The 17,589-nt window shown below is 33.7% G+C and overlaps 1 protein-coding gene across 3 annotated transcripts in view; it reads right to left on the bottom strand.

Annotated features, from left to right (window-relative positions):
* The window catches only part of LOC132561591 (transmembrane and coiled-coil domains protein 1-like), a 75,754-nt gene that overhangs the window by 15,823 nt on the left and 42,342 nt on the right, over positions 1–17,589 (bottom strand). Inside the window, exons 3-8 of one of the 3 annotated variants that reach the window (XM_060226290.1) lie at positions 15,680–15,836; positions 13,801–13,854; positions 6,169–6,385; positions 3,865–4,048; positions 3,267–3,498; positions 1,217–1,261 (exon numbers count right to left, since the gene is read on the bottom strand). In XM_060226290.1, the coding sequence (XP_060082273.1) occupies positions 1,217–1,261; positions 3,267–3,498; positions 3,865–4,048; positions 6,169–6,385; positions 13,801–13,838 (716 nt within the window). In that variant the 5' untranslated portion in view covers positions 13,839–13,854; positions 15,680–15,836. Of the gene's footprint in view, positions 1–1,216; positions 1,262–3,266; positions 3,499–3,864; positions 4,049–6,168; positions 6,386–13,800; positions 13,855–15,679; positions 15,837–17,589 lie in introns of those variants that run through there. The other 2 variants (XM_060226288.1, XM_060226289.1) reach the window with 2 other exon arrangements.

Here is a 17,589-nt window from a genome sequence, read left to right as displayed (position 1 = left end):
ATGATATAGATCACACTGGTGGTCTATATGACAGCGTATTTTTTGATGATATAGATCACACTGGTGGTCTATATGACAGCGTATTTTTTGATGATATAGATCACACTGGTGGTCTATATGACAGCGTATTTTTTGATGATATAGATCACACTGGTGGTCTATATGACAGCGTATTTTTTGATGATATAGATCACACTGGTGGTCTATATGACAGTGTATTTTTTGATGATATAGATCACACTGGTTGTAAGAATATGACGCTGATAATGTGAGGTTGTGGGGAATCTTTGGAGAGTGTGTTACCAAAAACTACATTTCTCTCGGCTTGATCTGGACCTCAGCAAACGTCACAACAAGGTAATTGAGAACATAGCAACAATGTGTCGGCTTAACAGTGATCACATCAAAACTTGGCAGGTATGGAGGGTTGTTGATTATATAGACGTAAATCATGGCATAGACTTGGACATAATATTAAATCACATTTGAGAGGTTGTTGAGTACATTACGGCACATCGTGGCATGGACTTGGACAAATGAACTAATGCCACATTCTACCACATTTGTGAGGTCGTTAAGTACATTATGGCACATTGTGGTTTAGACTTAAACAAATGTACTAATGCCACATTCAGCCACATTTGAGGGGTCATTGTGTACATTATGGCACATCATAGAATAGACTTGGACAAATGTAATATGGCCACATTAAACCACATTTGAGAGGTCGTTGGGTACATTATGGTACATCGTGGCTTAGACTTGGACAAATGTACTAATGCCACATTAAACCACATTTGAGAGGTCGTTGGGTACATTATGGTACATCGTGGCTTAGACTTGGACAAATGTACTAATGCCACATTAAACCACATTTGAGAGGTCGTTGGGTACATTATGGCACATCATGGAATAGACTTGGACAAATGTACCAATGCCACATTAAACCACATTTGAGCCACCTTCACTTTTAGTACAACAACACTGATTTCCCCATGTCATCACGGATGAAGCCCAGTCACAGTAGAACATAACAGTCTTGCACCCAGCTGTTAGTATGATCTATTGTTTCCATTCTAATTAAAACATGGCTAACTTTGTTAGAATGTAGCTAAGAACTTGGATCAGAATGTGTATGTTTGACTGGGGCTTCAAGGCGATGAAGCTTCAAGCAGTTGATGAACATAGAAGAAGCAGGAACATCACCTCGACTTACCCCGAAAACCCTGTGATACCATCTACAATGTTAGCACCGACACCCCTGTGAAGAAAGGTCATGCAATATTTACTTGAATATTTTGACCCCAAAAGATCAAAGGTCATTATGACCTCTACATAAGTTTGAACTTCAAACCTGTAGCTACAGAACCAGGAATTATGACAATTACAAAACAGAATCAAAAGGTCTCGACTTCAACAAAAGAATGAAAATTTAGCATTCAGGAACTCTAATGGAATCAGCTACATTTGACCAAAACAAAATGTCCTATCTTCTACTGAACATCGGTCATGAACGATAAACTACAGATATTGATTAATCATTTTACATATCTGAGATAAAAAAAAATTCCTGTCTCCACAGAGTAACACGATTTTATATATATTCATTTTTTGTCCGTAAAATGAATATTTTTATTGCACTCTCTTTTTCTTGATTTTCAATTAATCAAAGATTATATTGAAAGTTACATTACATTTCATGGATTAACAAATCCATTCAGTCAAAATTCACATAAGAATACAAATATTTCACCCACTAAAAACTTTGTTAAGGAATTTTATAAAGAATTGTACTCTACTCGAGTGTATCAAACAAATAACAAAGAGGAGTAAACAAAACTCAAATTCTTTAAACCTCCACCTTCTATTTCCACACACAACGAGTGTGAGGTTAACATTCCCTAAACATGCCTAACAAGATCCTGTTTATGAGAATGTGTTGTTCTCACCAGCTAGACCTAGAGCCATATTTTTTCCATACAGACCGCCACAGTAAAGGTCTGTAAAAGTGAAATATCAAACTTAGTACCTGTAAATCTACCATCTAGGTTTAAAGCCTACTTGTGTTGTTATACTCAGTACCTGTAAATCTACCATCTAGGTTTAAAGCCTACTTGTGTTGTCATACTCAGTACCTGTAAATCTACCATCTAGGTTTAAAGCCTACTTGTGTTCCTACTCAGTACCTGTAAATCTACCATCTAGGTTTAAAGCCTACTTGTGTTCCTACTCAGTACCTGTAAATCTACCATCTAGGTTTAAAGCCTACTTGTGTTGTCATACTCAGTACCTGTAAATCTACCACCATCTAGGTTTAAAGTCTACTTGTGTTGTCATACTCAGTACCTGTAAATCTACCATCTAGGTTTAAAGTCTACTTGTGTTGTCATACTCAGTACCTGTAAATCTACCATCTAGGTTTAAAGCCTACTTGTGTTGTCATACTCAGTACCTGTAAATCTACCATCTAGGTTTAAAGCCTACTTGTGTTGTCATACTCAGTACCTGTAAATCTACCATCTAGGTTTAAAGCCTACTTGTGTTGTCATACTCAGTACCTGTAAATCTACCATCTAGGTTTAAAGCCTACTTGTGTTGTCATACTCAGTACCTGTAAATCTACCATCTAGGTTTAAAGTCTACTTGTGTTGTCATACTCAGTACCTGTAAATCTACCATCTAGGTTTAAAGCCTACTTGTGTTGTCATACTCAGTACCTGTAAATCTACCATCTAGGTTTAAAGTCTACTTGTGTTGTCATACTCAGTACCTGTAAATCTACCATCTAGGTTTAAAGCCTACTTGTGTTGTAAACATGCAATTCTAAAGCTGAAGGAAGAGTATGGTAGAGCCTTGTCTAACTCTTCAATAAAATTAAGTCTATGTCTACACCTTCAAAAATGAGAAAATGACAACAAAGAGGAAGGACAAAGGTCTATATCTGAATCATCGCTTAGAGTCACAAACGGTTCAAACATATATCCTATAAGAAAGGTGGACAAGCACTAGTCTACATCTGAATCAGTTAAAAAGTGAATTCAGACAGATATCATGTGATGTTTTAGACACAAATGTCATATGATTTGATTCGAAAGTCATGTGATAGGATTTGAATGTCATGTGATTTGATTCAAATGTCATGTGGTCATAATTAGATATCAAGCCAAAACCTCTTGTGATGTGATCTCATTCAGGAAAATATCGAATGCAGCACACAGACGTAAAAACCTATAGCGTGAAGTTAACATGTTGATAATGGTACTTACTTGAGTCCCTGACCCATATCCCGTAACACTTCTCTAGCTTGTTTATGTCCAGACACACCGTAAGTTTCTATATCGCTTAAACGTTTATGATAATTCTCCAGTTTTTTCTGGAGATGACTAATCGTCTGTGTGGATTTCTGATTTTTTTTCTCAAACATTGTTTTAATCCGTTGTAACTGTTGTTTATCAGCACTAGTACTGGCGGCAAGTTTTAGGTATTCGTTGACATTTTCTGCGGAGAGAAGACAATAAATACTGTACTTATTAACTCACTTCCTTATTTCATTGAAAAGCAATTTTCACAGTATCATGTTCATGCTAGGTATTGACAAATTAAAAACAAAAACGGCACCTGAAAGTTTCGGTGAGAAGATAACGAGAATCAATAATTACTGAAAAGTCACGTTTAAATCACATATATTGTCCGTGCAATGAACAATGACTGAACTTCAAGGATGAGAAAGTTCTGCTGACAACGCTGTTATACAGACACTGAACTTTCAGGACAGAGAATTTTCACTGCCTTTATGGACTTTGAGGATGATATTATCTGTACATATATAACAATACATAAAAGTGTAACAAGAGTTATCTCCACCTTCTTTGGCAGCTTGTTCAGCCTTTATCATCTCCATGGTTCTGCGAATTTTTGCCTGAGTTTGTTCAATGGCAGTTTTGGTCCTGAGGGGGTCATGGGTATGAGTATCTGTGGGCGTTGGGCCATCCATCTCGTCCAGCCCTCCTTCCCCGCTACTCCCATTTTCACGACTGCTCACCTCCACCTAAATCAATAAAAAATAGATATAACTCAATTTTCACAAAATCAAATTTGTACTCTTCAAAAATTTTCACAAGACCAAAATCTGTAATCTTCGAATTACCTCTACGAAAATAAAAACCGTTTACCTTTCAAAAACTGTAACATTCCATGATTTTGCTGCATGAAAGGTTCTTTTTCACTCACTATTTAATCAATCTTGTTTTTAAGAGGGATTCTTACCATCTTATCACCAGTTTGATATAGAAAAAATATCTTAAACAGAGGTTAAGATTTTAAAGTTTGGCACTTGGCAAAGCTTTATGCTGAACGTTATAATTATCTTGCATAAATATGTCTATACTGCACAGATGTGACTAGATTCTTTTTTATCATCATTATTACTTTTTCTCCCAAACTTTCTAATCTTTGAAATGCTAGAAGTTTTTGTGGCGAAACTTCAAAGAACAAGAGGGCCATGGCCCTCAACAGTCATCTGACTATCGACAAATGGATGGACAAACCACAGAATTCGCTGATGATGGTCTGACAAATCTGATGAATTCACATTTTGAACATTCCTTGAAAGTATCAGAAACTAATAAGTGGTAGGTTCTATTCATGAAAATCAGCTGCACCATCATTTTACAAAATAACCACTGTTAAATATTTTTTTCATTGGTGTGAATGAAACATGAGAAGTTTAGACTATTTGTTCTAGACGAGTTATTTTGGATTTTGGACCAAAGTGTAAAATAAGTTTTGGTCAGGACAATCTCAGGATCACTTCATGCATGTTTGCCACTCCTTGATAATGTTTCAGGCCAAATCTGGTTGAAATCTACCAATCAAGGCATTAAGAAGGAGTAGCATTTGAACAAAATATTTCTAATTTCCCCTTCTTGAGCCCTGCCCCCAAATCCCTAGGGGTCAAATCAACTTTCTGTATTTAAGAACAAATTCTCCACCCACAATCATGTTTTGTACCACATTTGGTTTAAATTCATTACAGCCTTAATTTTGACGCAAAATATTGTTTAACTCCCCAATTTAGGGCCTCATCCTCAAGTCCCTAGGATTGAATCAACTTTCTGAATCTAAGAAATGATTTCCCACTCTCATTGACGTTTTAGACCAAATATGGTTAAAATCCAACAAAGTCTTAAGAAAAAGTAGCGATTTGAACAAAATATTATTTAAATTCCCCTTCTGGGGCCTTGACCCAAGTCCCTAGGGGCCAAATCAACTTTTTGAATTTAAGAATTATTTACCATCCCTTACTGATGTTACAGCCAAAAATTTGAATGAAATCCATTTAAGCATTAAGAAAGAATAGTGTTTTAAAGCAAAATATTGTTTAGTTTCCTTTTTTGAGACCCCTCCCCCCCAGTCCCTCAGGGTTGCATCAACTTTCTGAATTTTGGGATTATTTACCAACCCAATCTGATAGTACAGCCAAAATGTGAATGAACTCCATTCAAGCATTAAGGAAGAGTAGCTTTTTGAAGCGAAGTATTGTCTAACTACCATTTTGGGACCTCATCCCAGGTCCCTAAAGGTGGAATAAAATTTCTGATTTAATAAACAATCCTCCACCTCAAACAATGTTTCAGACCAAATTTGGTTGAAATCCGGTCAGGCGTTAAGCAGGAGTAGTGTTTTAAGCAAAAGTTTACGGACGGCAGATGGTGCACAACGACAGCCAATGCATGATAGCAATAGGTCATCTTGATTGACCCTTTGAGTTAGATAACCTAACAAACTATGCTCAAAAATATAATTTTCTTGTAGTAAATTTTACCCCCTCCCCTTGGGGAAATGTGAGACTCTGGAGTCATGAAATTTACAACTTTGGTAAAACGTTTGAAGGCCTTTCCATCCATGAAGAGAGTACTTGATTCTACCATACATGGAATATGAGAAGAAGATTTTTGAAGTTTCAATCAGTTTGACCCTTTTTGGCCCCGCCCCTCAGGCCCCTGGGGGTTGGGGACCATATAATTTACAAATTTAGTGCACCTTTGGCTTTGTCTCAGGTGACCTAAAATTATATTAACTTGACAATTGCTTTATTGCATGTGAACATTTCCTAATCAGGATAAAAAACAAAACAAAATCACGAGAGCTGACTTAGCAAGCACTTACACTGTCTAGATCCTCAGTACTGCTTCGCAGCATCTGTTGCTGGTCATCAGAATACGGCACCCCTAGATTAGATCCCGCTCTTGGTTTGGTTGTGGCTGCACTCACAGCCTCTTGGGACGGGGTTAGCGGGTGTTTTTTTGGCATACTGGGACTTTTAGATGTGCCTTTCTTTTGAAGGCCCTTTAACGCTGGGATTTTACTGGCATCTGACTTTTTCCTAAAATCAGAAAAAAGAAAAGAATATTATGCACACTTTCTAAACAACAATCTGATGAAAAATGAGTAAAAAAGTCAACATCATCAGAATTGCATAGCCAAAGCCTTTTACATAGACAGTGTGGTAAACTCATGTTTAGTAAACAAAGATGATTAACTTTGTACGAACCATAAAACATAATATTGTTTAAATCATGAATTTGAAAACCAATTTCTTAATTAACCTAACATAAAATTTAAAGTAGAATTATATTAAGAATTTTTCATGTTAACTTAATTTCAGTCTCCAAAACTGAAAAAAACCCACTACAAATAAGAAGAGTAGATGTCCAAGTACCTGACAACACAGAAGAAGCCTTTCACAACAGAATAATGTGAATCATGAAGGATTTTTTAATGATTTAGGGGAAAAAAAATCAGAAACAAGACATTAATCAATGAGTTTCTTCTCCCAGACAAATTCTAACCCTGTGTGATATCATGGCAGCCTGACTCACACTGTGATTCACCTACAACAAACACCCAGATCCACTCACAAAACTTGCTATCAGAAAATTTGATAGGGGAAAAAAAATCTCATCAATCTTAATTTTCATTAAACCTTAAGGAAAGTCTGATGTATTCAGAATTTTAACCAACATAGTGTCCTGCTGAAATCAAATACATTTAGTGCATAAAGTCTTAAATATTTGATATCAATGTTACATCAGAGTTAAGAATCCAATCAGTCCATATTTCCACATATTTTTATTTTACATTGTAAAATTTTAAAGTAACAAATTGATTTTTCAGTTAAACAGTAAAGACTATAGAAAATATATATATATATACAGATTTTTGTCTTTGATGTAACTTTTGTTTATCTTGAACCAAAAGAACTTTGTTATCAACAAAATTTATCCTGAATATTTGATGTACCTGACTCGCTGAACCAGACGTCTGCTATATTGCCGCTTAACTTATCACTAGAACACTATAGCACGTCTGATTAATAACATCATTATTTCTTGAAAGCGATTGATTTTCTCCGATCCACACAGGCACATATGTTTCGGAGTAATCATCCCCATCGAACAACACATGGGTCATGTGACCTGATCACATTTCCTCCAGTTACATGAATGGAAAAACTTGTAATCGTAGGAAGTGTATTATATACACATACCTTAGGTATCCTGAGATAAGCCCAGGCCTAGTAGCACTAAAAGGTATTGTTGTATGACCTGTAGAATTACCTACAACTACTTTCGCATAAACAGTACAGGTGAAATTAGCCTTGGGGCTTATTTCTATTTTATCTCAGGGCTTATTGTCATGAAATAAGGCAATCCTTCAAGTCTTTATTATAAGTGGTGACCTTGACCTTATTTTTCTTTAATAAACCTTAGTTAGTTAAAGTCATTTGTTGTAAATTGGTTCTCTGGACTTATTGTCCTGCAATAAGCCCACTTTTGTTTTGTAAACTGGTTCCTTGGTGTTTTTGTTTTGAAATAAGCGCATCTTCTCACTGTATCAAATTAAGCATGATATGATGGTTCCCTGCAGAAGTGTTGAAGTGCTATGATACTTCATGTTTCTAACTATATAACAGATGCTGTATTTACTCCTGGGCTTATTGCCCTGTAAAATGTTTTTTTGAAATACTACATCTATTCCTACTGAAAGTTCTTCTTCATTTATAGTTCTCAACAGGTGTGGGGTGTTTACAAGACTAGATAAGGTATACCAATCCTCTTAAGATTTACTGTCAGCTGTCTCCTGATACACCTTCCAATAACAATTCACTTACCGAGAGAGCTATTGTCAGCGCTTCTGTGAATACTTCTAAAAACAATACTGTTATTGAATTTCTTGGTAATTTCTGTGAAGCTACCCCCAGGAAAACAAATTTCTTTAAGAGACATACACATCAGCTACACCAGTCTATATTTGTTTGCGTGTGCATTCCCTGTCGTGACTTAACAGATTTTTTGTGTTGATTGGTTTGGTTTTGGGTTTTAAAGCCTTGCAACAGCTAAGGTCATCTGAAGGATAAATCCATGGATGATGGGGCTACACAAGGCCAATATTATAGTGCTGTCATACTGGATATCATCATTTGGACTAGGTGACATGACAGTTCATTCCTAGACTCGGTCACATTATTAATGCTAATGAATAGTTTCTGTTCACTCAAAGCTGGACATCAAGCAGAAAGTGACAACACTGAAGTCTGATAGGTTGTACTGGAGAACCCCACTACATGTTTTCACATTGCAGAAGGTAACAAAGTGCCCCCACCTCCTCCCCACATACACACAATTGGGGATTTTTCTTCTCTGTCTTCCACTCAGGGACATTGAAGGGACCAAAATAAATCTACTTTGTCTCCATTGCAGCCCTGAGAATCTTACGATATAAGCTTTGTCTTCGCATCCTTCTTCACATTTGTGTCTCTTTGACAATGGCTGTTATTCACAAAACAAAACCAACCAACAACTGTATGTATTTAAAGTGTAGTTTATCTGTACAGTGGATATACAAAATTGCAGGGAGAAAATGTTAAATCAAGCTAAATCTAAGTCAACTTTACAGCAAAAGTTGTATTTGATACAACTAAAAGTGAAGAATATGTTTTCTGATGTGTGTTTAAAAGAAAGTACAAAGTTAGAAAGTTGTTAGGGGAAGGTGACTTCTGAAAACAATTGTGAAGTAGAATATAAACTTGATCAATAATACAGGGTGCAGGATATAATTGAAAATTCCACAAATGCAGACAGACAGAAGGACTAAGTTGACCCTGATTGTGTGACCTTTTGTATTTAATTTATATTTCGAATATCAAAAACCTCAAATATCAATAATTTTCCACTGAAAGATATTGGTTGATCGTCAAATATTGTCCATCATATGAAATATTCCCTTAAAATATAGAAAAATGATGAAGAGTCAAATTTGAATATGGCAAATACAGCATTTAATATTTTCATTTTTGTACGTACACAAGATATCGCAATGCATTTAAGTCTAGATTGAAGTTGAATCTAAGTATTACATCCATAATTCTTCTAAGATGAAACAGACAATTCTTCAAGCATAGCTTTCCATCCAGGACAACAAGTAAATTTCACAGACTCACAAAGCTACACTACACATTAAAATTATATGTTAGCGATTCTACTGATTTACTTAAATAACCAATTAAAATTACCAAAAAGCCTATATCTCTTTAAATATTCATTCTTGAAAATATATTCTTGTCTCTAATCTACGAAACAAACAACTAGCAATATTGGACCCTTGTTCTCATCATACACATAGTAAGAGGATATTCTTCATCCCAGCATACACTAAGTTAGCTAAACACAAAGAGAATTCTTCACCCCTACCAATCACAATAGGACAGCCTATTATAATAGACAGGAGAGTTCAAGTTGCAATCCCATATATACATGCTTCAGAAACTCAGCTTAATTTCTGTTCATATGAATGCTTAATTTGTTGTCATAATTTTTAAAGTGTTGAGTTTTATATTATCTTCAAAATGAACATGATTTTCAGAATTAAATATAATTCAAAATTAACTTTTTTTATTAGGAGTTAAAGATGAAAAACTTGTTAATGCTATCAATTTTAAACACTGCGCCTCCAGAATTGTTATTTTATTAGAGTGAGTATACAGCTGAAACCCAGAGTTATTCCCCCTTTTCTTCCTTCAGAACAGAGCCGTTCAGAATTCTGCCAATTAAAACTTCCTCTTCTGTATATCAGTAGCACAACAAAACAATATGACCTGAATAAAAAGATCTATTTTTATTTCTTTAAATGTATCTTAAGACCTTAAAAGGGTTATTTTAAAACAAATTTATGAATACCCAAATCAAACATGACAGTGGTTATATGCACCCCCTGAAAAAGGACATACATCACTGCAATACCGCTTGAAATACAAATATAAAATATTGATGCAGTTTAATCACAATTAACAATTTTGTTTCTTTAAGAATTATGATGTGAGTGTCGAACATCAGAAGAGGAAGTTACAGATAGGATATGTAAGATTATATAACAGTGTGATGAAAACACTTTGACCCAGCACTGAACATCAGGGGCAAGCGAACTGCAGGCTTGATCACAAATATTAAAAGAACCAAGCAGGTATAATACAAAACTGAATTAAATCATACAATCTTTTTCAAAAAGATATGATAATTAAGTAACCTAGCTGTTGCAAGTTCAATTATTTTCAAAGTATTAATATCTTTTTCAGCATTTACAGGTAAACATTATCTTTTTTATATGAACACCAGAAAAATAATATTACGCTAAACCTCTAGTCAGTTTGAATAGGCCGGATAGTTCCAAAATGAGATTTTTTTTCAATAAAAACAATGATTTTTTGTCTAACAATGGTTTGGACCCTTTCTAGTTTGTTTCACTTACATTTCAAATTGTTCGAACATATCATGAGACCTCAGTTTTATCTTTGATAAAGGCATTGGTGTGGAAATATTTATCACACCATGTGATCACGATTCACATCTTGGTTAAACGCTGTTGTTAGCAGGTTGTAAATAACCATAGTAAGTAAATGCGTCATATTATTCACATACCTGTCACTAAATTAGCATCATATTTTGATAAGATAATCATTCAAAACTATTTCAATTACTGTAAAATTTGTAAAGAGTTTCACAAACAGTAATCATATTAAGTCTCGATCTGCACTCAGATATGTCAGCGTTAACTTCCGCAAGTACACAAGTAGAACTGTGCTCTTACTGACTTGTTTCATAATGTTGTCCAATTTTATGAAGATCAAATTGAAACCTGTGATTTCTGAATGGTTGATTAACATACATTGCAGTACAGTAAGTGTTTCAAAAGATAATTATTCTATAATCAACCCCCCACCCCCAAACCAGTAGACACAAACAAGCCATATTGGATTGTGGGCCTTGGATTGTATATAGTAGATGTCCTATATGTGAAAAAGACTACCTTATATGGTAATTGTAGTTAAAGATATTCTGGATTCTTACAAACAAACATTAATGTTCGTTTAAAAATTACAATTGAGCTAATTTGCCTAATCAACAAATTTGCCAAGATATGAAAAACATATTTCACTACTGTAAATCAAATTGATTAAAAATTCTTAAAAAATACAACTACAAACAAAATGTTCTTAAATTGGAAAGAAAACATCACAACACTGCAAAAACAAAACTGTTAAACAGAAAAGACTTTTTGTCAAATAAAAACTGAAAAAAAGCTCAATTCAAACTAATGAAATGACTTTAATGAAAAAACTAGTCTGATTTTCTCACTAGAAAATGATTTTTTCTTTATCTTTATTTATTAATTTCAACATTTAGTACAATTTTAGTTCAGTATGAATTCAAGAAAGAATTAATATCTTTGATGAATATATGAAGTAAATCAATGAGTGGACATAATGATGATTTAAGCCAGCTGTCTTATTAACACTGCTCCTGAAATTTCTGTTTATAATATTAAAGGTATCTCTTGGGTATATAGTATAGCACTTTGTTGGAAAATAAGCATGGCAAAATATTGAATTATACAAATTAAAAGCATGAGCTAAAGGAATATGGATTTAACCAATGAATAGACATTTTAAGCAAATTAATTGACTTAGCCAATGAGTGGAATTAGCCAATGAATTGACTGAGCCAATTAATGGATTTAGCCAATTAGTGGAATTAGCCAATGAATTGACTGAGCCAATTAATGGATTTAGCCAATGAGTGGAATTAGCCAATGAATTGACTGAGCCAATTAATGGATTTAGCCAATGAGTGGAATTAGCCAATGAATTGACTGAGCCAATTAATGGATTTAGCCAATTAGTGGAATTAGCCAATGAATTGACTGAGCCAATTAATGGATTTAGCCAATGAGTGGAATTAGCCAATGAATTGACTGAGCCAATTAATGGATTTAGCCAATGAGTGGAATTAGCCAATGAATTGACTGAGCCAATTAATGGATTTAGCCAATTAGTGGAATTAGCCAATGAATTGACCGAGCCAATTAATGGATTTAGCCAATGAGTGGAATTAGCCAATGAATTGACTGAGCCAATTAATGGATTTAGCCAATTAGTGGAATTAGCCAATGAATTGACCGAGCCAATTAATGGATTTAGCCAATGAGTGGAATTAGCCAATGCGTGAAATTATAGCCAACGAATAGACTTAACTTTTTTAAATCAAAATAATGAAGGCATATATATTCTACAGAAAAACTACCCATCAAATGAAATTACTCAGCAAAAGAAATATTTTCTAACTGAACTTAAATTGAAGATTTACATTTGCATATGTTCAATTTTGTCTGATATTTCTGTGAAATTAGTAACTATCATAAGCTACTGCAATTTCTGTGGATTTGTTGAAAACTGATTCCTTACACAGAACATTTAGCTATAAATAGTTTTAAGGCAGTTTAAGCAAATAGGGATAATTTTACAAACATTTATTGGTATATGGTACAAGAATATAACAGGCAGACTATTATCAATATGGCTTAGGAGGAAACTTGAGAAACTTACATTAAAGATTCTCAAAACTAATACATGTATAACAGAGTAATTAACAGGACATCTGTTTTTTTTAAAAATATTTTTTCATATTTTCCACACAGGTACAGACAGAGAAAGTGATTGTAACCACTGGAGTATTGAGGATGGTTCCAGGGGGTAGAGAGAGAAAGTGATCTTAACACCTGTAGTATCGAGGATGGGATTGTTTGGATATACTATTAACTCTGGTCGTCAGACTTCTCTGAATTAAGTTCCCAAATTAAATCTCAAAGGGCAAAAACTGGTCTAGATATCATCTAAACAGAAACACTAACTATCAGAATGAAAGTTTTGTATGAAATACCTTGTCTAGTATATCAAAAATCATCTAACAGTTTCACCATTATATTTAATTGATTTTGTGACTTATGCAGGTCTGTAGGTCATAGAAATCAATTTGAATTTATTCATTGGTTTTTTTCACTTACAAAAAACAAAGCTGATCAAACCATGTATAAAACTCTCAAATTTTCAATAACTTTTATCAAAATAAGTTTTTGAAAATATCTTCAGCATACCATTATTTCTAGAATTCTTTCCAAAAAATAGAACACTTTAGAAAACCCTATCTCTCAAAATTGTTGACATCTTCACTATTTTCTCTATAAACAGGGCCAAAACAAATGGTGGTTGCCAAGGTTACTGGAAAAAATCCATATCATGATGAAAGGTAAAATATTACTATAGGGAAACAGATCAGTGTGGCACACCTGATGTTCATGCTTGTCGAAGTGGGAAACACATGTACAGTGACTATGAAAACAGTGAAGCAGTTACCTGGCCTATAGGGTTAGGCGACTAAATCAAACTGAAAGCGTTACCATAGTTACCTGGAGGGAAAGCTTGATCGCCTCCCTTGTGACGACATTACAATTTTTGTCTGACTAGAAATAAATCATTGACATTAAAATTTCTTTCTAACTTTTTAATTTTTTTTTCTGTTTTTTTTTTCCAATTTTGTACTGAAAAGTAAAGGTAAATAATTGTCAAGCGAGAGTGACAAGTTGTCCTTATAAAAAAAACTATTTATGTTATGGAAATTTTTCCTTTTCTGTGTCGTGGAGTTTCATGTATTTCCGGCTACTTTTTTATCATGCTTCTGCCTGACTGTAAAAACTGAAATTTTGCCTTGATCATTATTTTAGATTTTAAATTTTTGGACAACTGTGATAAATATGGTCTGCTTAACAATTTTGGCTGAAAGGAAATAACTGCAAACCTCTCATTAAAATAAAATTTACAGCATATAGACTCTGATTGATTTGATTAATATCTTGATTATATAGATTGCTGTGAAAAGTTGACATTGAATGAATCAGAGGAGAAATAAAGATAATGTATACGTGCCATTATATACACCAGTAAGAAACGTAGGCTTTATTTCTTCTTTACCTAACCATTAATGAGGATTTCATTCAACACTATAGATAGTATTGTAGAATAGATTATAAGAATTATTACATACAAGGAAGTAGAATATTAACAGATACCAACATAATTACTGTATAGTTGTGTAATTTCACGAGACACAATATTTCATTGTTGTTCGGATTTAAGCTTGGTCATGAAGTATCATTGCAATATTACAAACAAAACAGATATATTTTGATTCACTACATGGTGGATAATTAATTTTGTGGGTTTCAAATGCAGCAAAATTGAATTCTCATAAATATTACTAACTATACAGTATCTATGATTCATAACATATTAACTCTAATTAATCAAATCTTGTCAAGGAATACAACATTATATTAACTTACAACAACCTTACAATACAAAGACGAAAGGAAACATTCTACGTTTGTTATCTGCAAGTACGTGCCATGTGTTTCACAAAACATAAGTCACTTTGTATTATTACGGTACCACCAGTAACTGTGTTACAGCTATTCTGAGTGGTGTTTGGTCAAAGTCATGCATCTGAATGTTCCTTTTATGAAACCAAGACAAATAAGTATTTTATGTTTTAAAGTAATGGAAAATTTAACTGAATAGAACACCTCTGCGAAGTAATACTACGCATATCTTCCAATCTGTGGAATGTAAATAAATCATCGTTTTTTATCTATAATCAACAGTCTATCTTACAAATTGAACTTTTGACATTTTAAATTTTACGACAAATCATCCCACCACTGAGCTGGGTAGTTGATTATACATAGAGATATATGAAAAATTCATTTGTTATAAATTATTTTTGCTTTGGAAAATATACCTTATATCTGGAAATGGTGTGATTGCATCACTGTCCAGTACATTATAACAAGAGACTGGTCAGAAAAACTGACCAGCAGGTGACCACTACAGTGTACTTGTACTAAAAGCCAAACAGTGAGTGCTACACATTTTTAACTTCATTGTAATGTCTTTGTTAATATGGATTATCATAGTGAAATTATTATTGATAAATGACAAAGGTGACATAGTCTTAATTCTTCAATTTTTAAAGTGAAATCTGTTTACATTTAACAAAATTTTTAGTGACCTACAAATAAGTTTTTTTTTATTTCAATGAATTAATACATGTAAATGAAAGACAGATAAGGAGGTCGAAAAGGTTGTTTTCCATCACATAGGAAAAATTACGAAGATGTTCTAGGGTATAAGAATAATGAATACATAAATTATTGATGTAGGAGACCAAGTAATATGCGACTGATGTTGGGGAATTATTTTCGTTTGTCTGTGATGTTAGATACTACTTACATCTTAGTTTGTTTGTGACTGCGGCTCCTCAGAGGCAGTAGGTAGCCCAGTAGGGAGCTGCTTGATTTGGATTGTGTACTGGTGACATTGGAAGGACTACTGCTTACATTGTTCTGAAACGTTCCATCTGGTACCTTGTCGCATGTAATGATCAGATCTGTAACATATAGAAAAATAACATAAATCTTCAGTCAACAGACTTCTAAAAATATTCTTCACAGATTTCCTGTCTAAACAAAGAACAGTTGTTACATCATGTATTTCCTTGGGGTCAAATATCACTGTTTTCTACAAAGTGGCAATCTGGTTCTGTTGTCATTAACCTTTTTCTCATTTCTGAATGAGACATTCCTTACTTGGAATTGACCAAGATTTACATAAAATGTGTCTCAAATGAAGAAGAAGATGCTTACTCTTCCAGAACACCTGGTCTTATTCTTGTACTTTTTCGGGGGTTTCTGTGAAAATCTTTCTTTTTTTTTCGTATTTTGCCATTACTTCTCTCATCAAATTAAGAGTTTCGAATTAAGATTTTGTTGGAATATCAATATTTACATTGTTGTTTTTGCAAAGACAAATGGCTTATAACCAAACAAGAAGTTTTCTTTGTCGAGTAACGTTGTAAGAAAATAATTTCCCTTTTCCCTCACTAAATTTTCATAATCTTAAAAATTCAGAGTTTAGAGATAACTATACCCTGGACAGCCGTAATTATACTGGAACCACTTCAAATACCATCAGTAATTAACCTTACTACAAATGTCTATAGAATGTTAATGTTCTAACCAAGGAATACATAAACTGGTCACCATGGAAACAACACTGCAGCACCTGTAATTAGTGCAGGTAGGGGGTTTAGAGTAAACAGCGACAAGTCTAATAGAGAGTCAAATCAACACGTAGGTTTAGAGTAAACAGCAACAAGTCACACAGAGAGTCAAATTTACACATAGGTTTAGAGTTACCAGTAACAAGTCAAACAGAGAGTCAAATTAATATATAGGTTTAGAGTAACAAGTCAAATAGAGAGTCAAATCAACACATAGGTTTAGAGTTAACAGTAACAAGTCAAACAGAGAGTCAAATTAATATATAAGTTTAGAGTAACAAGTCAAATAGAGAGTCAAATTAACACATAGGTTTAGAGTAAACAATAACAAGTCAAACAGAGAGTCAAATTAACACGTGTGATATATAAAATACACATCAACACACTGAGAAATCCAGGAGAGGTTTATGTTCTCCCATAGTAAGAAACATTTTCTGTGCATGATGGAAATAAATATGTTGATAATGATCAAACCAGCCTATTATTAAGTATGTCATCACTTTAACAAATTAATAAAAGTTATGGTACAAAGTAAATTATTAATATTCTATGTTCGATACTTAATATTTGTTAGATAAATATTTTGTCAGTCAGTTCCTACATATCACCGTGTCTTATGTCATACAAGTCTCAAAGTCATCACAAAGAAAAGAAGACATGATTTCGATGATGTCTCACAGTGTCATGAAGGAATTATGTGACCACTTTTTTGATATGTCATGAGTATTGAAATGTTCAAATACTTTGAAATCAAAATTTGAGTCTACTACAGAATTGTTTTCAACTGTCTGAATAGTACTAGAGAAAATCAGAAATACGAGGACCAACACAGCCATCTTTTTTAAAAAGCGGAATCTTCGTGGATGGATAGGTAACTGATAAAGTATAACCATGTCAGTACAATACTTATTAATTGATAACATTTTAATCAATACACTTCAACATCATACACCACAGTAGGAATAGCCTTGTGTATATACCTCTCTAAAATATGCTTGTTATATGACAATAAAATTCATTGTTTACCAAGCTATATTGGTGTAGGTTTGTTTTTACAGCTCGTCGTATGTATCTGAACTCC

The sequence above is a fragment of the Ylistrum balloti genome, unplaced genomic scaffold (assembly GCF_031769215.1).
Source record: "Ylistrum balloti isolate Yb309-2 unplaced genomic scaffold, AGI_CSIRO_Ybal_v1 Utg371236, whole genome shotgun sequence".
NCBI classification, from domain to species: Eukaryota; Metazoa; Mollusca; class Bivalvia; order Pectinida; family Pectinidae; genus Ylistrum; species Ylistrum balloti.
The sequence above is the reverse complement of the archived record's forward strand: the minus strand, read 5'-3'. Positions and strand labels throughout refer to the sequence as shown.